Here is a 22,957-nt window from a genome sequence, read left to right as displayed (position 1 = left end):
TATTATTTCAGTGACGAAATGTCCGATTTCCACCATACCAATTTCATTTAAGGTTTTGAGTATGCTCTACTTGCTTATTGAGACTTTTCGTCTACCACGTAGCGTTCAAAAACTAACACTTCTTAAACCGTGGAAAATGTCACGATTGTTCAGAAATTTACAAATAACAACGATCTCCCCCGAGAGAGTACATACTGAAAAGTTCACATTTATAGATATATAGTATAGATTTTGAGAAAAATGCCTGGGCTGGTCAAATGAAGACACCCTTTATTGAATTGCTCTTACCATATAAATAAGTACATTGAAATTTACTATTGTAAAACATTATGAAAGACGGAATGATCTTATTTAAAGAACAATTACTATTGCTTTTTTAATTTTTCCAATAATGTACTTACACCTAATAATGCCTTTAATATTACGAAAAATATAAAAATTTAATTGCAATCTTTAATTTGGCGTTTATAAGGTTGAAAAGAAACTGAACTGATCTACAGAGAGAGCCAAGGCATTGAAACTTTTCTTTGTTACTTTGATATAAACCTCGAAATCTGGTATGTTTACGTAATTCTCGCCAGAGATTTATGAGTAATGATGTCTGCTGATTGTTTATATTGTGTTATTCAAATGATTAAAATGGGACTTACTGGGCTGAAACAGTCTCGAAACTTCCTCTTGCGAACAGGAAGATGGAATGCAAATGCCGATTTTGTAAGGCGCCTCGTACGAATTAAACAACAAATTTTTCAATCTGGTCATTACCTGTAAAAAGCAAGATAGTTTTCTAGGAGTTGAATTTTGAATACACCTGAAATTAGTTGCATGGTTACAAGCAACATCGCGATTAAAATTATTTTCTCATTTTAGGGGCGCTCAGGAAAAGCTTTTATTCAGTCAGAAATGGCAAAGATTTAATTCGTAAATTTAATTAACATATAAATAGACCATAACTTTGTAAATTTTAAATATAATCTAATACAAATCGAATATGTTTTCAAAACGAAGAACCGAAAGTCTCGTCTGGAGTAAATATTTAACTGGTCAATTTAATTTTTGTACCTGCCAACACTTTGGATTGGTCAATTTCATTAGTTTCCGTTTCTAGTAAAATGTTTGGCTGGGGCATTGCCACTGTTCTTCCTCTTTTCTTGTGCCCTGGTTGAAGGAACACGCGAGTCAGAAATATTATCCTTAATCTCTTAATCTGGAACCGAAAGTGTCACTCTTTTAAACGTCTGACTTATCATTTCCTAAATACACTGTAATTTACTGGTAACTTTTCCTTTTACACTTTCGTAGGTGCAAGAAATTAGTAATGGAACTTTACAATATAATACAGATCGTATTTATTACACTAGCTTTATTTCCAATGGAATTTTTTCAGTGAGCCCAGGCTCAGTTAAAGCAAGGTTTCCGGGCCTTAAGAGAGCCTTAATTAATATAAATAACATTATGCTTGTTATGAGAAACGTAGGAGAAAGGTCATACCTGCTCTCGCCCCAACCACCGAATCATCGATCTTAACGTAGGTCAGGATAATAAAAACGGTCTAACTCAACCCTTGTCCATTAATTCAGGATATAGCTACCTCGGTTTTAAAGGTTGCGTTGATATGTGGGAAAAGGTTTTGAAGGAAACGTATCCGGCGTGGTCGTGGCGGAAGCGGAGGTCGGATGCTCATCAGGCAGTATTGTCCCATGGCTGGTGACTTGTCGGCTCCTCGGGAAGCAGCGCCACCACCAATCACAACGTTGACGCATTGCTGGTAGCTACCGAACGAGGCTGCAGTTCCACTTAACAATCCTCCTCCCGGAATTCCAAAAGATTCTATCACTGTAAAACAGAAATGAATTTGCTTTGATCAATGTGACGTCTATATCGGATGTCCAAAGGACGTTTTTGTGTTTGCTGGGATATAACTTAAGGCGGAATACTACAGTGGCCATTGTCTACTTTCGCGCTATTTCAAGCTGAACTCTTTCAATTTTGTATAACTTATAAAATTAATATTTATGTGTGGAACAGCCTCTGGTTTAGTGATTAAAATAATTTTGACAATTTTAAATTTAATAGTAATTACGTTATAACGTTTAATTCAGACCCCCGGAGCTAAACAAGTTGGGTAAGCACCCAAATTACCCTTTAGTTAGAACCTTATATCTCGTTAACTATTAATATTAGAATTATCAAAATTATTTTAAGCACTAGAGGAAGGTTCAGCCTAATAATAAAAATATAATTCAATTATGTAAAGTTCAGTTTGAACGAAAAAGGGGGTTTTACTGTATTCTTCCCCCTTAAGGGGGTGAGTAAATAATATATATTCATCCGCCTTTTTTAATCAGAATAATAATTAAAAATTGAATTTTTAAAACTAAGTTAAAAAATAACCAAACTCTAGAGGATAAAACTAATATTTTGCTTGTTAATAAGGCGTTGTTTAAGCTATTGCTTTATACATTTTTAGTTATAAACCAATTATCAAATTCAACAAAAAGAAGAGCAATATTTTTGAAGATAATTAGATTTGTGTATTTTATATTCGGTGTTCCTTTAATTTCTGAAGATTTAAAAAGTAAAATGTGCAATTCTTTAACCTCAACGTCCAGTTGAATTCGCCGAAAAGGACTTTCCAAGTGACCATTAAATAGTTGGATAACCAGTCCATTTTAAATATGAAAATGTTCGTGATAACAGGCTCTCGGTTATGGAGTATTTGGGGTGTAAAACTATCCTCATTATATTTCCGACACTAAATTTAAAAAAACAGCGATTTTCCTGAACCGCCTCATGAGGTCCTTATTCATTTTCCTGCTTTGTTTTTGAATAGTATGTTTAAGAAGAAATTCAACCTTGAGACGAAGTCTTTTACGGTTTTAATGGTAAAGTATATCCGAGATTTCACTTAATCTGACGTCAAGGTTAATATGTTCCTCCATAGGTATTAAAACATTTTTCCTTGTCCAAAATTATCTTGTTCATTTTCTTTTTTTATTACAGTTGGAATTTTTAAAGACAACGTTACTGGTTTCTATTGTTTCGTTGCCTAAAGTCGTAAAATAGGCTTAAGTCTTAGGAGGAAAATCTTTAAGTATATGTTTTGGTGTTCGTTATAATGCAGTGCTCTTCTCTTGTTAGCTCGTACTATTGCATTTTAAATGATGATTTCGTCTAGCAAAACATTATCGCATTCCTTTATTTTCCACTTGCAAAATTTAAATATAAAAGTTACTAATGTTGGAAGCTTTTTTATTTAGTTAGTTTCTTTCAATTTAAACAAAATCATTTTAAATATCTAAAATCCAATACAAAAGACACCATAGTAAAATATTTATAGAAAAAATATAATAAAATAGAATGGAATATAGTTTATTGTGTAACGAAACCGATTAAAGAAAACGAGTTGTTACACAATGTGTGACAATGTTTTCAGATTACGAAGATGTTTCAGTTTGCCAGCATAACATAATAATTTCCAAAAAAAATAGTTTTAGAAGTAAATGTTAGAATAAAAGCAATAAATATTGAAATAAAAGATAAAATTTAAAAAGGATTCAAAGTGATCACTTGAAATAAAATCTCATTAAAAATTAAACAAAATATGTTCCCACTCTTTCTTCTATTTAACATTGTATATAAGGAAATATTAATTTGATTGTTTAAATGGCTAACTAGGCCATCCTTAAAACCATACTTGTCATAAATTGATATCACAATGATATCTTCATGATTAAATTTCTAAAAAATTGTAACGCAAAAGAATCCAATTTCGCAGTGTTGGGTCCCCCTGGCCAGAAAGCTTTTCCTTAGCGTTTCGCCTGAGTAATGTTCGCTCGCTTAACGAAATTTGTGAATTATAGCGGATTGTTTAATTTGTTGTTAAAATTATATTCCTCCCTTTGTCTTAAGAAATCTAAACGACCGTTGCCAAGCCTCCTCTTAATAGGTGGTTTTTTTCGCCTGTTCTGTGTTTTTTGAGCAGGTTAAAAAGTGTAGCCCTATGACGTCATTTTACTCCAATTCTATCTTGACGAAAAAAATGAGTCGGAGTAAGAAGGGAGTAGTTAAAGGTTAAAGGTTATTTATTTGTTTAGTTTTTAAGATGGCGACCGGTGGTGAGGTCATCAATATATGACTCATTTTTCTTATTTATTTAATAATAATAATAATTAGCTAGGCTAATACCCAAGGCACCACCTTAGGCCTAAGTCATCAAGCGACTTTTAAAGTCATTAACTAGCATTTAAAAATTAGATTTACGTTATTAAAAGCTTGCCACATGTAAAGATGTTCAAAACCTGTCTTGTTTTCGTGAAATGAAATTTAAGCAGACGAATTTTCTATATAAGCTAGATTACTCCCTCTACACCTCCTTTCGAGGAGGAGTAAAAAGTGTAACATTTGAGCTCTGGAACAAGCGAACAAAATTCGGGACAGGGTAAATCTTACCCCGAGAACAGGCGAATAAAACGTTTTAGGGTAAAAAGTTTACACTTTTTGTCCTCGGACAGGCGAAAAAAAACCACTTACTATAAATAGATATTGTTTAAAATTGTTTTGTTTTTAAAAGAGAAGATATAAACGCGCGCTCGCGAGAAATAATACAGTACGAGCGATTGACGCGCAGCGCCTCTAGGGTCGAGCTCACGCGTAACTTGGTTAAAAGTTTTTACCCGCCCCCATTGAAATTGATGTAAAGTTGGCGATAATTAAACGTTAATTAACCTACCAAATGATATAAGAAATTTTCCACTGACAATTTTTCCCGTTTATATGAACTTAAATGTAATATACAATCGTCTTGAAAAATCGTTTCATATAACATTCAAAATTAACATTTTTCCCGCTCCATGTAGATAATAGAACATCTGCTCGTCTAGGTAAAGTTTGCGTTGTCAACCCGCGTATTAGAAAGCAAATGAAAGGCAGTGAATCTTTCCCAGTACTAAGCTTCGGTTTAATCTGCCGCGTATTTTCAAACGGAAAAACCCAAACGCTCCTTGTAATATGAAACAAATAACGAAATACCTTCTAAGTCCATTTAACGCCAAAAATCCCACGTATTTCGTTATTTGTTTCGTATTACAATTAGCGTTCGCCATTATTTAAAGATAGTACTCGGGTTTTTGAATTTCAAAATAGTCTTAGTCGATAGCTACGCCGCAAAATTTTTGTTTTGGAAACGAAAACATTTGAGAGAGTTGGCCGTTTTCGCTCTATCGAAATCTGGCAGCCTTGCCTGCCTTCCGGCCTATATCTCCATACCGAAAATGGCCGACGATTACGCTGCCGAAAATATTCTACTAAACTGATCGGCGGCGTTTTTGACCGTTATTTTGAATCATCGACTAAGACTATACGCGGTAAATTAAACCGAGGATTAAAGCTGGGCAAGAGTCACCGCCTTCAAATTTTTGTCTACTTTAAAGATACATTGTGAACCAACCAATAGATGAAAGGTTATGAAACTAGCTTTTAAATAAACCTTGAAACTTATTTAGAGTCATATTTAAAATTCACTGATGACAAAATTCGCGAAAAGTATTAATATCGTTCCGAATTACAACGTACTTTCTAAAATCTCATTTTGCTTTCTAATACGCGAGTTGACAACGCAAACTTTACCTAAACGAGCAGATGTTCGATTATCTATATGGCGCGTTAAAAATATTATTTTTGAACGTTATAAAGCAATAAAGGATTTTTCAAGACGATTTTATATTACATTTAAGTTCATATAAACGGGGAAAATTGTCAGTGGAATATTTCGTATACCATTTGGTAGATTAATTAGCGTTTAATTATCACCAACTTTACATTAATTTCAATGGGGGCGGGTAAAAACTTTTAACCAAGTTACGCGTGATCTCACCACGAGAGGCGGTGCGTGTCATTTTCGTTTGAAACCGACAAAGCGTATAATGAGTTGTGGTTTTTAGGATTGATGATTTAGGGCTATGAAAAAGAGCTTATTTTCGTAATAATGGCTAACAATGGGTCCAAGCTAATTGTGTTCGTAATAAAATACAAATGTGCGTGTGTTCGACCAACTCCGATTAAAGACATAACAGGCCAAATATTCACCACCGTTCACATTCGTTAGAAAATCGACTTTCGATTTTTAAACTGCGGTCATGAAGCGCTAACAAGACGGTAACTCACCATCAACCATCACTGAACCCAGTATCCTAACACCTTGCCGTCACCGCCAACAACTTTCACGAACTTCCAAGAATGTTTTCGAACATAACTTGGACAATTAACATTACATGTCGGATTTGGTGTTATAAATTTAAATTTTTAAAGAACTTCCAGGCGGACGCACTTCCCGTACAAAAATCGTGTATAGAAAATCTATAGAAATATATAGAGGTTTATAGAAAGGCTATGGGACACCATAGGAATAACTTTTTCTATACAATTTTCCAATAAAATACCACTAACTTTTTTTTGGGAAATATTTATGGTTTTAAAAACTTCAAATGTCTATAGATATTCCCATAGCACTCTATAAGTTTTCGAGCTATCCCATCAAGCCCTTACAAAAATATGTCTATTGAAAACCCGAGTTTTATCTCTATAAATTTTCCGTGGTTTTTAATGGTTTTTCTTTGGCTTTTTAATAGATTTTCTTTAGCTATTTCGGTAAATTTTCTATAACAAAAGATCATTTAGAGTTTTATCTCTATAGTTTTCCTTGGTTTTTAATACTTTTCCTAGGTTATTTTAATGGTTTATTTTTGGCTTTTTAGTAGATTTTATTTCGATATTTGAGTTGATTTCTGAACCTTTTATTAAAGTTATTTATATAGATTTACCAAATGTTTTTAAAAAACTTCACTGGTAATTATAGTTCAATTTCTAAAGAATTAACTGTGTTTTTTGTTGTTAAAACACCAGTTTTTCATTGGTATATAGTGGAATTTCTGTTGAATTGTCCATTTTTTAAACAGCAATTATTCATTTGTAAAGTTAGTGGAATTTCTACACGATTTACCAATTGTTCTTTTTTAGAAAACAGCATAAGTAACCGGGAAGCGGGTTCCAGATTTGGCTTGTTGAAATATACATTGCATTAACTGTATGAGCATCATCCTTTAAACACATTATTCACAACTAACGGAGGAAACGATAATTAATAGCAAAGACCAGTGACTTATTATCTTGCAGACAGTGTGATGCTTTTCAAGAAAATACCCTCAACTTTACGAAATTAAGCGGCTTGTCGTGTATCAGAAATAAGGTGCATTTAATTGACTATGCACAGTGTTACCGGTCATAGCGTATAAATTGTCTCTGACTACAAGTTTTCGGTATCTACCGAAAGATATGATATCCAAGTCTCAAGGTCTCATTCGGAATATATGGTCTCAAGATCTCCGTCGGAAAATTGGGTCACTTGGGTCTCCAAATCACCGCCGGAAGAACTATTCTCCAGGTCTTTGCTGAAAGATCTGATCTTCGGGTATTCAGATCTCCGTCGGAAGGTCTGGCCACTAAGTCTACGTTAGTAGGTCTCGTCTCCAGGTCTCTGCCGGAAAGTCTGGTCGCCAGGAAGATCATCTTCTGACGGTTTCTGATATCTAATTTCCAATTTGTTCTGGTAACAAGCCTCCGGTCTTTCGTCTTAACTGAAAGTCTTGGTTTCCGGTTTTTCAATAATGGTTTTTCTAAGTGAAATTTAATTTAATATTTGAAACCGTTTCGATTACTAATAGACTTTGGATCTTCTTAAAAATCAAGCCGGCGAAGGAGATTGTTCAGGCCTAGTATTTCGTATGAAATGTGGATGCCACGGTTCGCCACATATGACGTAATTTTTTATTTCATTTGCATTTTACCGTTTGCATAAATTGAATCATTTGTTATGAATATGTATATCTCGAAATTTACGTTAGCTTCTCGGCCTTTTGGCTACGATCAAAGTGTAGTATCTGTTTTCTAAATACTCTCATTCAGGTTCACTCGGATGTTATTTGTTATGACATCTACCCCAAGTTAATCTGAGTTAATCTGAGCTCCTCTGCAAGCTTTTAAGAGAGTTTTCGTAAAAGTATATTATAATATTCAAAGAACTCTATAACAAACTCCAAAATAATTCTATAAATAAAGCTATAAGAACTCTAATAAAATTCGAAAGTTATACTATAGATATTCTATACAGTTTTTCTATAGAAACAACAAAGAAAAACCTTTAGTGTTCTAAGATATTGTTAAGAACATCTTTCGATGGGTTATAATGTTTTCTGAAATAACATTCGGTAAATTCTATAGATTTTCTACTATAATTAACAGTTAAAAATTGGTGTTTTCTAAAACAGAAATAAGCCCATTCTATAGAAATGCCACTATTTAAAATTGAAAAATTTATATTTAAAAAAAACAATCGGTAAATTCTATAGAAATTTCACTTTATTTACCAGTGCAAAAGTGTTTGTTTCCTCAAAAACCAATCAGATAATTCTATAGAGAAAACTTTAAAAGGGTTTTTTTTACAGAAAATTGACCCAAATTTCTAAAGAAAACCCATTGAAAAACCAAGGAAAAGCTATCGAGATATAACGTGGGTTTTCTATAGACATATTTTTGTACGGGTTGGGCCGCTTTATCTAGTTGAATTGTCAATCGCTTAAAGGGCAACGCAAGTGGTCATGCAAGGGGGGGAACTATGTTTTCTTAAACAAGCCGTAAGTAGGTTTTCCAAGGATGATTTTATACAGCGCGAAAGCCTTATTCTCATTGGTGTAGCCACGTGGCGCAATTTCGCTCTCATTCGCGAATTTTTCGATTTTCTTCGCTAAGTTAGCTCGCAATCAACGAATCCAGGAATTTAGGCCTAGCTTAATTTATTTATTATGGAGAAAAGAACTGGGTTAGTTTCCGAGAGTTGGACTTTGATATTTTCGATTTAACAATGTTTTGGAATAAAATTATTTGTGAATTGAATATTTTTAATAATGGAAGTTGAAACATTAGGCCTTGGACGCGGTAAATCTCGAGGTAAATCTCTGCCGCTAGCCTCACATTGGATTAAGAAAATTCAACACCACACACACTCCTATATCCCGTCTCCCTTAACAATTTCCCTATCATTATATCCCGACAAAATATTTATCTTTTTTATTACATTTATTTTGTAGAAGTTTAGGATCCGATTTGTCGGTAAGCACGGAGACTTCACTTTCCTCGGCCATTTTCGAGACTAAAGAATGCATGGATTTTGCGTAAAAACCGCGAGAGGCGCATTTATACAAAATAAATTCGGCAAATATGGTTCTGCTTTTTTTACAGAGGAAAGGCTATGGCAGATAGCGCATGTGCAGTCGTTCTTTTTATCTATAAGATAATTTACCCCCCTGCATGGTCACTTGCGTTGCCCTTTAAATAATTATTATCCTCGTCACGTGGATCGGTTCATGCCCTTCAAGTATATTGACACTGGTTTTCATTAGTTATTCAATATGTTTCCGAATTATAGCCCAATAGGCGGATTCGGTTCATTGGGACCTTTTGTTTTGTTTTTTACTTCTGCCCCGAGATATAGCAGGATACGCAAAAAACGTTATACCTAAACAAAATTGCTACAGGTGTACTAACGGTTAGGTTAAGTTAGGTTAGGTTAGGTTAGCCTCTCACTTCCATGGGTGGCGCGCTTTTATAAATATATTTATTCTTTGAACTTTTTATTTATATCAAGAATACCATAATAACTAGATTTATTTATCGATTTGTTTAAGCGAAACAAATAATCATTCTTAATGTAAAAAACCCTCCTTTGTGAGCTATTTTCTCCATTTTAGCTAACTGGCTCCAATAAGACTATCAACACTTATTTATATAAGAAGTAAACCTATTTAAAAAACATCTCATAAAAACAAAATTTGATGTACTTTAAAAAATAATATAAACGTGCAAAATTGGGCTGTAAACCGCACAATTGGGGTATTTTCGATCGATTGGGACTCAATGTTAAATCGTTTTCGAACGAATGGGATTTCGGTCGAAAGGGACCAAACCTGATTTCCCCTTTAAGATTAGGTTTAATTTTATGTCGGAATTGTTTCAAATTTTATATTCTTGTTAAATGTTTAACTTCTTGGCAACCCTCTAAAATTGGTTTTCATAATTATTATCGCTTTATTAAATTCCCCTAGACAACTTTTTATTTTACCTACCGCTAACTCCAAAACGTTAAGCGAGTTAACCCGAGCTATTTATTTTAAATGTGGAGGTCAAATTTCTAAAATAAGCTTATGGGACCTACTGTCCTCTTTTACGAACAAAGTACGAAATAGAACAGCCCGTTATATTTTTCTCTACAAATCGTCTGAAAAGCTTCTCCGTCGACCTTTAAAAGGTTTATTTCAAGTGCGATGTATAAATTAAATTCTACCGTTAATAATTAACTAAAATAAACAGGACGATTTCCAACTTCAAACTGGCCATTTTTAGAATGGAAATTTGGACAATTCTGTTTTAGAGTAAAGGGAATAATGATTTAAAAAAAAAAGTATGATTTAAATATACAAATTGGAGGGAGATTTCATACGTAATAATTTGGAACGAAGCATATAGTATAAAGATTGTAATTTCACACAAGGCTACAACGTTCGTCAAATATATATTGTAGACAATTATATTAATTGAAATAATAATAGCAAAGAGAAAAGGCATTACTGAAACTAACGTTATTATTATAATGATTAAATTTTCAATTGCATGTTTCTGGAAAAATCTCTCATGGTAATGGCATCCACTATTAAAGTTACAGCAGTAATGAAAAATTTTTTTACATCTATACTTAAAACGCTATTCTAAGTCTGTCAAAAGTAAATGAACATTAAAAACTTAATTTTTTAAAGGAGTCATAAGTTCTGTTTTGTGTGTAACTTAATCGAAAATAATCATTCAAAAATATGTGAAATTCAACCTTTTTCAGATTTGATATTACTCGTTTGAACGAAACTGAATGAAATTCTCAGGGCCGGAATAACCAATAGGCCGAATAGGCCTGGGCCTAGGGCACCAAGCCTACAAGGGGCACCAAGAGGGTTAAAAAAAATAAAAGTACAAAACTTTAATCATTTGCTTTTCACAAAATATTTTCCGGAGTAATTTTAGTAAATGCGACCACCCCTATGAACGTTTGATTTTCACATTATCTGACGGACTGCCGTCTAGCCCCTGACGACATACTAAATCTGGCAGCAAAATGAATTTTCCTTCCATTTCTCAATTAAAAATTGAGAAAGCGCCTAGCTCGCTTCGCTCGCTATTGAAAGGGGGCACCAAAATTAACTTGGGACTAGGGCCCCATAAAGTCTTAATCCGGCCCTGGAAATTCAAGCTGAATGCGTCTTGATTCTATTGGATTTCAAATTAGGACTTTCGAGCAAGTAATTTTCGTAAGGGTGTCTGTTGGAATTTCCAGTTACTTCTATGAAATGTTTGCAGATTTCCCTCTTCTATACTGCTTAATTTCATTAACTTATGCTAAAACAGGGTGTCCCGCCGTGAAAATTTCCAAATGGAATGCTGAGACATTCAATTGCACGCGTGTAGCTATACAGACCCGGAGGGCATAACAGACAAGCTATGAAGGTTAAAACATAATGAAATGGTATGGTTTTCTTAATGTTCATAGACTGTGATTAGGAAGGAAATTTGTTCAAAAAGTATGTTAAGCTCGCGTCAGAAGTCTTGTAGAAAGAACGTACTGGATGCAAGGCTTAGCCCGATTGCGCTCAAACTTAAAAAACGACGCGTTCTCTCTACTCTATTTCCAAAGCTGCAATAATATCTCAAAACCAGGGTCCTTGAAGTACACCCAAAGACAAGACGTACAATTTTCGATACTTGATATAAGGAAGAGATTGACAAGTTTTTGAGAAGCATGATAAAATAATTAAATTTAGACTGAAAAAAATTATCATGGTATAAGTCTAGTTATACAAAATATATTAAATTAATTTACTAACGTCTAAATATTGTTTAGGCAGATACTGCTTTTATTCACTTCTTTGCCGAACCAAAACCTTTTATGTGTAAAGAAATTTTACAATTATTTATTTGCATTATAGTTTGTCGAGTAATTCTGTAAAATATATTTTTAAACTAATTTAAACAGTTCTAATAGAGATGGTTTCGTATAAAACCATATGTTTTGTAAATGATTAATAAGCCTCTGCGTCGTTTGGTTAAGATCATAGTGTAGTATTGTTTCCAAGCAGCTGATATTCATATGACGGTATTTTGTCCTTTGAATTTGGATTCTTTGCTTCGATATATTCTCGTTCCGCTCTCTAGTGGTATGGCATATTCTATAAAATTTACTTTGAATAGTAATATAACTAGCAAAATACAATCGGGCCAACGGCCAAAATCATGGTTGGCTTGCGTGCGATTCTCATAGTCGGGTCATTGGACTTGATGTACGAGGCATTAACTATCCATTGGATAGTCGTAAAGCATACTGACCGACTGTAAGCCGACTGAAAAATGATCACCCATTTAGTGATCAGATGCGAGTAATAACACCTTGTCGACTCTGAGCCGACTCGAAAACGGCTACCCAGTTCGTGGTCTGCTGAGATACTATAATATGACCTTGTCGACTATGAGCCAACTCGAAAATTACTATCCGAATAGTGGTTAGATATGCAGTGCCGTAACTAGCTTTTCTTGAGCCCTGTGCAAAGTTCAATTATTGAGCCCCTTATTGTTTTGGGTAAATTACTAAAACAAACACGGAATGAATTGTGCAGGGAAAATAATTAAGATCTGAAATTTTATGGTACAAGTTTGTGGGCGTGTTGTCAACGGTGAGAATAATGGTGGTTCTCCGCATACACATTTTAAATTGTAATGTCATTTTTTAACTGAGCTCCAGGTCATTTGGCGTCTATAAATTCCAATTATAGAGGGTTATATTTCTGTTTACTAATTTCATTGTCCTTTTTGGATATTTACTGAATTAAATATTTGAAGTTTATTGGCAGAGTGATTTGTTTTACTTAAATAATATTCTTAATTCAAGGGCCACACCGACGTTTACAGAAATCAGGGTAAAAATTCAGCAACTCCTCTTGAGTATTTTCGCTTTTTTTAAGAACTTTTCCAAAGAGAAACCCGAGGAGCAGATCACTTTCTTGATGATTGAATATAATTAAAATCAAATCTTTAGCTTTGGCTAAAGATAATTTAGTTTGCTTAAAATGCATCGAATTTTTTAGCACGTAGAAATAGAATTTCACAGATTTATTTATGAATGTGGTGAGGGTTCTAGGGGAATTTTCAATTATTTCATTAAATCAATTTACAGTTTTTGGGCACTCTCTCCTGAAATGATAAGGGCCCCTAACTTCAAGGGCCTGCTGTACCGTCGCCACACCACCGCCTAGGCCCTGTCCTGACAAATCAATTGGATACCCGGGCACCGGTAGTTAACAAAACAATAAAAAACACGACGATCAAGAGAAGTGTAATTGAATTGAAGGAAATAATCAAGGGCTTAATTATGTCTAATGTATTTTCCAATTATAAACAAATTTAATTTTATAACTGCTAACGAACAACTATTTAATTATCGAATATTTTTATTAATAATATATAAAATAAATTAATATACATCCAGGGTGCCCTATATGTGAGCAGTCCATTGTATTTTATAGTTAAATTCTTCACCAATTATTGCATGACGGCTGCTTTACAGCGGACATCTTTTACGTTCGGGCTTCCCTTGAACTCCAACGTTACATGTAAGATAGTTTTATCGAAATTGACAATTTCAGCCAGAGACTATAATAGTAGACCGGGTTCGCCCTTTTGGGGCTCAACATTACTGTGTAGGAACTGTTTCTTTTCTGGAAAATCTTCCGATGTCAGTAAAAGTAATATAAACCCTGGATGTTTACAGGGTGCCCGGAAGTTCTCTGAATGCCATTTTTCTCATAAATTATGATTTGGGCCACATAATTGTATCCAACTAATTGTAAGTAAGAAAGTTGCATAGTGTGAACAGAAAAATTTAACAATTGTTCCTACTTTTACTCTTCACACTATACAATTAATTTCCTTTCTTACAAACAATTGGATACAATTAAGAAGCCCAATTATTTCTATAGTCTGAACTGGGCTTTAGAGTGGCGAAATTTTTACGGTATTATTTTTAATATAGAACTCTTTAAATTCAATTTTTCAGGAAAATCTGAAAATAAGGGAATTATTGAAAATCTACAGTAAATTTGGATTCATTGAAAACTATGTGGCCCAAATAATGGTAAAGTGTGAACTGGGCTTATATTTTGAAGATTTTGGGAAAAATGGCCAGTCAGAGAAATTCCGGACATCGTGTACTGATATCGGAAAATTTTCTAGAAAAGCCGGAGTTCTTAAACAGTACTGATAAGCCCCAAAAGGGCGAAACCGGTCTACTGTTGGAGCCTCTGGCTTAAATTTTGACTTTCGATAAAACTATCTTAACGTTGGATTTCAACGGAAGCCCGAACGTAAAAGATGTCTGCTGTATAGCGACCGCCATGCATTAATTGTTGAAGAATTTCACTATTAATTGCCATAGACATATTCTGCACCCTGGATGTATATTAATTAATTTTATATCTTATTAATAAAAATTTTGTGTAATTAATATTTGCTCATTAGCAATTATCAAAATAGAAAAAGAGACGACAGTCACAAATACATATAACATATATCAAGTAGTTCTTACGTCACTCTTGAAACCTAGTAATCAGTAGCTTTAATGAAAACGGCATGTATCTTTGACGATAGCGAGATATATGACGAGGCAATATAAATACACTTCAAATAGTGGTTTTTTAACTGCTTTCTGTTAAACTGAGTGAGATAAAATGAGAGGTACCATATTTTTGGAAGCGGGATTCAAAGAAAGGGGGCACAGATTAGTTTCATATTTGTAAAATATCAGTTAACAGGTATTATTTTTTGAGTTAACTAAGAGTCGACAAAGAGTTAAACCATTTTATATCCGAAGGATGTTCATCTTATTTTGAAGTTTTGTTGGGTACGTGTGTTGGTTTTTACTAAATGCTATTTGAGTTAGAAATCACTTGTTCCGATAAATTATAACATTCACGTTAACTCAAAAATTTTATAAAAATAATATTTTATAATATGTCCTTTGAATGATTCCGCATCTTAGTGGGCGGCTGAGCAGCAGTTCTACCAATCTTGGGCGTAAGTATAAATGATTACCAAATGTTATGTGTCGCTGAAAGAAACACGTTGTAAGAAGAGTACATTGAAAAGCGAGAAAACCACAAAAAATTCGTGCATGTCTCCTTTGGTACAATATAGATTTATTAAGATTCAAAAACCAGTGCACCAAGGACAACTTGGGGATAAATTAACACACCATTTCCCCGATTCCTCAATAATTAATCAAAGCTAACAAGTAATTTTTAAATTGTAAAGAGGGTTTCTCTACAACGAACTGATTTATTACATGAAACGAAATTCGTGTACTGTAATCGATCAAGTCAGTTGGCAGCGGCGATTTTCCATGTTTCAATGAAACGGGAACAGATGTGGTTTTGTAATAGGTAATCTATTACAGGTGTTTGTCACTTTAATTAAAGATCATTCATAGTATAGAGCTTAGCGTACCAAATAATATATATATTTTCTGTACTCGTTATACCTTTGTAATTTCCAATGTAAAGAAATGAGCAGCTACGCGCACAAGTGGTAACGAAAGTAACATTATATTTTGTGGCTTTTTCTTAATATATCTGGGTATTTAAAGTTAAGTTGCAATAAGATAAAAATTTGATTGGAATCTTAGGTTTGGAAATCGATCTGAAACATTCACTATCGGCAAAAGCAACATTTTAGTCTGGCGTGCAATTTTCTCGAACTGTCAATAAAGCGACTAGCTCACAAATCGAAAAGATATTCAATATTCTGAACTTGCCAGTTCATAAAACAGAGGGAAAATTATCAATATTTCCACCGGTAATTGAAAAATATTTCATCCCTGAACCTAAATAACAAATGTTTACGCTCTGTGTTCCTCTGTCTTTAAGGATTCGAGTTTATTGACTGAACTTTCATTAAGGAAATCTAAGCGTAGTTCGAAATATCGGACGGGACAAGCTGGTTCCTGAAGTCAATTACAACAAGTTTTTTTAATATCCAAAATGTCAATAAAATTCTGCCAAAGTAAAATAACATTTCTCAATAAATAGTTCACTGAATAAATCACTACCAAAATAGCATAGAAATCACCAAACTCATGTAATTTAAGTACCACGCGCGTAATTGTTTTTCTCTTTCGGGAAAAATTAGAAAGACCGAGGGTTAAGATCATGACTCTTAGCTAATTTTTAACCGTAAAACGTTACTTAAGTCAAACGAAAACAAAATGGTAGGTCTAAGCTTTGCGCTTTCTGATTTTCAAGTGCTTAATCTAGCAGTTTCACGAGCACTAATTGAACGAGACATTAACATTTTTGAAAGCCGTCAAACCTGCTTTAAGCACCCTATTCTTAGCGAACAGACATCTTTAAAAATGTAAATTAAGTTTTACTCAACTTCAGATTAGGAACTTCTAAAATGAAGTGTTTTTTCCATCAATGTCAAATTAAGAAATTCATAAGCAAATATCTATACATAATTTCCACTATTCTTAAAAAAAAAATTCCTTTAGGGTTATTTATCGGAATTTGTCTATTTAACTAAATTTTGCCTTTTTTTGAAACAGCTTGAAAAGTATTTAAGGAAACTTAAAAATATAACGACATTAGTATTTGAATAGGTACGTTTAAAAAATTAAAAGGAAGTACGCTATCACTCAGTTTATTTAAACACGTAATTTTTAATAAACAAAATTCTAACTTTTCTTCGGAGCTGTATTGAAGAAACTTTAAATATCTCAAAAATAACAATACATGTAACATATCATAAAAAGAGTGTTTTAAAATAAAATTTAAACTAAACCAAAAATTCATGTCGTCCCAGAAAATAGCACAATTCTTATATTAAACGAAAATAATTGGACAAATTTCATCGCCAAGATATATTTTAAATTTAAGCAACGATTGACAGTCAATTATATTGAGCTTATTATTATTATGCGAATTGTCGAAACGTAAAAGTTAATCTATTTTTGCTCTTTACGATGATTTTTTGCCAGGCTTAAAGCGCCACAGAACTCTTACAAAAATAACTAATCCAATATCCAATAATTTTATAAAGAAACTACGAGGGGCTGAGAATTTTCCGTAAATTTATTACGAATCTGATTATATATTTAGCATTACTAAAGGCTGTACTCAGTTTTATCTGCCTGTAATCGGTGTTAAAATTTTTAGTATGTGGTAAGACCCTTGAGGGAGTATATTCTTAGCAGGTTATATCTAACTGGCACCAATACTGCCTAGCAATAATATTTTTCGTTCCAAAAACCATGAAACTTAGTTTATAATCGTGAAATTTTTACTATATGTGATTTATGGAATGATCATTAGGAAAACATCGTATGATTAAATCATTATTAGAGTATATTAAAATTAAATCTGTAGCTTTGGCTGTACAAAGATTTAAAATGATTAAATCGTGATTAAATTTTTAATCATGATTATTAGGACAACCTGTAACAAAGCGATCTGTCCCTCGGAATGACCTAACATTTTTGGTTGACTTGCGAATAAGTCATTTGGCATTACCTCATAGTCATATAGTGAGAGCGTGCAATTGATAATTTATTTTTATGAACCCATATCGCTCTTATAAAAATGACTTGATATTATCTCAAAATTTTGATTCATCCGAAATCAAGGCAATTTAAAACCAGTTCTATTTGGATCACATAATTTGATCACTTTGGAATAAAGTTGAATAAAATATGACTCATTTTGAGTAAACATTTCTACCCAAGTTGAATTTGCATCTGCGCAATTTTGGGAATAAAGTTGTAATAAAATTAGATGCACCATTATTCATTATTCTTTACTCCAATCCGATAATAATTTCGTCAAAATGACACCATTATGGAACTTTATTTTAGACTTATGTCACAGACGTGCAGGGTGTTTGTTACAATGAATAATTCGAGCCAAATGGGAGTGCTGACGGAAATCAAGGACTTCGAAATTTGAGTTTTAATTTAACCAACTTTAAGAAAGCTTGATAACTCTTGAAAAAATGGGAAGGGTGGGTTTCCCCCGAATTTTTTATATAAAGCGCCACTTTTTTCCTAATTAGGCCTATAGATGTCAAACATAAGTCATATAATTTTTTAATCGTCGGTTTCCATGGCTCGTTTGAGGAGTCATTTTTGAAATTTACATATGATTTCTATTATTTTCAAAAGACGAGACATTTATGAACAGAAATCCTAAAACATAATCCTTGATAATAATCGTTGATTTGTTTTGTCTCAAAGGTCTATTGTTTAAATTGTCAATTCGAGAAGAAATTATATAATTTCTAATATTATTCATTATATTTAGTGTTTTATGTAAAAGATGTTAAACAGGTACTCATAGACAGGTTAAGCAAAGCACTTGTAGAAGAATCAATGACAACTTTAGAACCACGAATCCAACTTATCCTAGCCCTGTGGAAGCTTAAACGTACGCGTTCATTAGGACGACTGCTTAATCTCCCTAATGTCTTCAGGGAAGAAAGATTTACTTTTTTATACGCATGAGAAGCCCTGACGTCCAAGTAGCAATAATAATTATAAGTAGAAGGAAACCAATGCAGATAATTTAAAGTTATTTTAACAAAAGAAGTTCCTGAAAAGTGAAGGAATAACTTTTTTCGCAGGAGTTATTATGAGATTACCTTTTATATTAAAAAATAAGCGTTTCAAAGTAAATTTTAACCATATTTTAAATAAATCAAGGATTTATTCAACTACGTATACTTTACTTCAATGAATAAATGAATTCATGAAAATTCACAAAAAAGATTAAATGTTGCATTGCCAATTTAAAGTAGTTGTAGTATCCTACATTTTACTAATACTGCAATCAATAAATTAATAGAGGGTAACGTTTAAATGGAAATGTTATGAAATGAAGTAGTTAATCTTGTATTTTATCTAAAAACTATTTAGCACACATTTAATCCTTAAACGCCTTTAATCGTAATATTTGAAATATTTCGAATTGATGATTTAATTGTAGTAAGAGCCAAACAAACCTCTTCAAGAGTTTCAATAACTTATTAACTAATTTCTAAAATGTTAGGTAAATATATTGAAATTCAAACATTTATTTAAATAAACTACCTATCATATGATCAGATTATGTGTATATTTCTAATACATTAACAGAAAGGTGTCGGCAGTACTTTTAAATAATATACTAAAGGCTTAACACCAGCAAACATTTATCCCATATCCTTGGTGAGCGCAGTTTTCGACACGTGTGCGCAAAACAATTTGCCATTTCGTCCACACGCTCCGCTAAATGTTCTCGAGAGTTCACTCCATAACGGGCAAAACGTTAAAGAAAAATATACTAAACCTATTACTAAAAAGTAACTTTAAAGGGAGCGCCAATCAGCCCCATCTTCTGTTTTAAGATATTATCATAATTCAATTATTATTTATATATCGGTTTCTGTATTAGCTTCATAACCTAAAATACATTTAAATCAAAATTTATTACCAACAATTCCAATTTAAATATGCAAATATAATAACTTTATTATACCTCTAAAAAACCATAAGTTTAAAATTGTTCGCTAAGTGTGTCTGTCAGTGGAAAAAATATTAAATTTAAAAGCTGTTATAACGCGTTCACTACGAAAAACAAGAAAAAGAGTGCAAATTAAGCCCAAGATTGATCATATCTTGGAAATTCCGAACACATTCAGAATTTGTCTTCCTAAGACCATAAGTGAATAAAAAAAATTCTGAAACATTCAGTTAGTCTGAATATTTACCCCAGCTACGTGCAGAGTAGTCTGAAGCGCTCAGTAAAAATTTAACGCTTAAGTAATTTGAAACTTATATTATGCTATCCTTTTTTGTTTCATTTCTTTAATATCTCGTTCTGAAGAACTTTAAGTCTCTAAATCTTCAGTTTTTCCTAAATATAATATTATTGACTTCATGCAAATAAAATTAAATTAAAATTTTAGAATTAAGATCAGTAAAAATTTTACATGAGGAAAATACAAAACGTAATTATAAACATACGATATTAAAATGTAAAACTATTCTGTTCATGCATATACATTAATTAATTAATCAATAAATTACTCACTTTCAACGGCCCACAACTTCAACTCCTTCAATCCGAAAACGATTTTCAAGAGCGCACTCATGCAGTCCCCACTCAGTTCCACTTCCGAACTGTAGCGAAGAACTTTCGGCAAAATTTGCTTAATGAGATCCTCTACACTCGCTTTCAAACGCGTCTCCATTGTTTTCAGTTTCTCGTAAGCCAATTCTTCCGACTCTTGCAAATAGGAATCAGTCACCTCTTCATCTTCACTCGTTCCGTGCACGACACAAACAGTTATTAATACAAACAGGAACACTTTCGCTCTCAATTGAGACATTGTGTTCAGATAATTTTCCGATTACAAAGTCCTTATCGTACGGTTCACTGTCAAGGTCGATAAAAGTGATTAAATGTGATATCTTGATTCGACGCTCCGGGTCTTCTACGTTTCCGATTCAAAGTGGCTGTTCACAGAAAATGATCCGACTGAACGACTGGAGGGACAACTCGTGTCGCCGCGACACTGGTCACGTAAACCAAACGAGATCTTCCTCGCTATTGGCTTCCGGACTTAATGTAGATTGTATTTAACTCTCCAGGTAGACTTAATTCGATTCTGGTGAAGGTCGCTCGGTCGTTTGCGGTGGTGAACGGAGAAGGAGGTACCATTAGGTAAAGACCGCCGTTTTAGCGAGCGGGATTGTCAGCGAGAGAGGCGCAAAAAAATTGAGATTACATACAATCTCGGATGTCTTTTAGCAAAAACCTAGTAAACGCCATTATGTTTAAAAAAATTCAATTTAATCAAAGTTTTTATAATAACTATATAGTTCCTGTAATTATAGCAAATTTTTAATCCGTATATTACCTTTGACAAGGGGCGTAGACCAATCGGTTTACTGTCATTGTACTAAATTTACACTCCTCCGAAAGTGGTATGCGAGTCTAAAATAAAATTGGAATTAACTTATCTAAAATCCTATTCGATAAGCCTAACATGAAAATTATTTGTTTTGGTAAAAAATTAAATAATTCGTCATTTTTGAAAATATTTAATTTTTAATTTTGGAAAATAATCATAAGTGTAAATAATATTTGAAATATAGAAATTTTTAACTTTGTTAGTTTCATTAGTCTGGAGTACGTTATTTATTTACGTTTAATAAGTTAAATTTATAATGTAGTTTTAAATATATTCAATGTTTGCATGTATTAGGAGGATACTTAGTGTTTGCATGTATTAGAAGGATACTTAGTGTTTGCATGTATTAGAAGGATACTTAATGTTTGCATGTATTAGAAGGATACTTAATGTTTGCATGTATTAGAAGGATACTTAATGTTTGCATGTATTAGAAGGATACTTAATGTTTGCATGTATTAGAAGGATACTTATAAAAAATACCAAACTTCGAAACCTCTAAATTTCTAAAAACGCAAATTTTGGCTCTTAAAGACATTTTGCACGGAAGAAGCAGTCTGACATTGAGGCCTCGCGAATGAGGAAAGTTTCGCTTTAAATTCGTCGTACAAACTCACTTTCGGTCAAAATGAGTTTGATGGATAAGTTGCGCTTTGAAAAGTTAAATGAAATGGGTGGAATAATTTAATTATAATTATTAGCGCGAGCTCTAACAAAAATTGAGCCGTTACCGTTAGTTTAGTGAGCTACATTGAAAATGTGTTTAAACGACAGTAATAATATTCTATTATTTTTAAGGGACGGTTGTTTATTTTATTGAACTATTTTTTTTCATTTAACTGGTTAAAACATTTACTAACTATACAACGCACCTCCATAGTACGAGAGAAAAACAATGCTTCAATACTTTGGAAATTAGCCTCGTAAAATAAATCGTGATGATAAATCGAACAAGTTTTGTAACTAATTGTTGAGGTTCTTCATTGTGTTGTAACGATTGTAATAAAAATAAAATAATGAAATTATAACGGAAAAATCTCCTTCTGAGATTTACTTCTTTAGTTTGTTTAGTTTTCATTGCGTTCAATATTTTTACCCTCTTTGGCGCCATTTTTCGTATCATTGTGAAAGTTGTTGTTTTTGAAGTAATTTTCCGCGTTCTCTTGTCAGTCATCTCGTGCGCAGCGGGCAATCGAGGAGGGGCAAAGGTTACATTACTCGACGAAGTTAACACGATAGGTGTATCTACCCATGGACGATTACTGAAGAACACTTCTCGGGCCGCTTTTCATTTCCCACTTACGTTCCGTAAAAACTAAAGATGGGGTTAATTCGCGATTATCTCAAAAGGGTGCGCTGGCTTCGACTTCAGGGGCAAATAAAACGTCACGTGACCACCGAATCTCCAAGTGTAATTAAAACAAGCCCGCGTGCTAATTTTTAAAGGTCTTTTGGCGATTTAACAAGCGGTAAGTAATTAAAAAACACTTGATACCTTTATTATAAACGTAAAATAAAATGTTTGAATATTTATCTCGAGAGCAGACAGTATTTTATTTATAATAGTTCCGAAATTCGCCAATAGAGGGCAACAGTGTTTCGAGAGTGATAATTTCTCTTGCCCCTGAAAGGTCCGTTTCATATCTCCCTTAGCGCAGCTGTATAGGATCTCTGATAATATTTTAACATACTCCGAGTAGCCAAAGTTATTTAATAATTGTAAAATATTTTTTGCGTTTTTTTTTGATAAAATTAACACTTAAATTTGTTAAACTTATTAATAGTTATTTATCTTTACTCTATCTTCTTATAA

At 33.0% G+C, this 22,957-nt stretch overlaps 1 protein-coding gene and 1 pseudogene across 1 annotated transcript; one reads left to right on the top strand and one right to left on the bottom strand.

The window, feature by feature from the left end:
* Positions 1-1,576: 1,576 nt before the first annotated feature.
* Positions 1,577-20,569, bottom strand: LOC149945248 (uncharacterized). Its single transcript, XM_090176459.1, has 2 exons — positions 20,262-20,569; positions 1,577-1,836 (listed from the first exon to the last, which is right to left on the bottom strand). Exons 1-2 carry the CDS (start codon positions 20,557-20,559, stop codon positions 1,577-1,579), a joined length of 558 nt encoding a protein of 185 aa, XP_090032585.1. The 5' UTR covers positions 20,560-20,569.
* On the top strand, positions 7,898-8,000 carry LOC149945249 (U2 spliceosomal RNA; annotated as a pseudogene).
* Positions 20,570-22,957: the final 2,388 nt, after the last annotated feature.

The sequence above is a fragment of the Leiobunum rupestre genome, chromosome 5 (genome assembly GCF_980474605.1).
Source record: "Leiobunum rupestre chromosome 5, qqLeiRupe1.1.hap1, whole genome shotgun sequence".
Lineage (NCBI taxonomy): Eukaryota > Metazoa > Arthropoda > Arachnida > Opiliones > Sclerosomatidae > Leiobunum > Leiobunum rupestre.
Note: the sequence above shows the minus strand (reverse complement) of the source record. Positions and strands in the feature narration are given on the sequence as shown.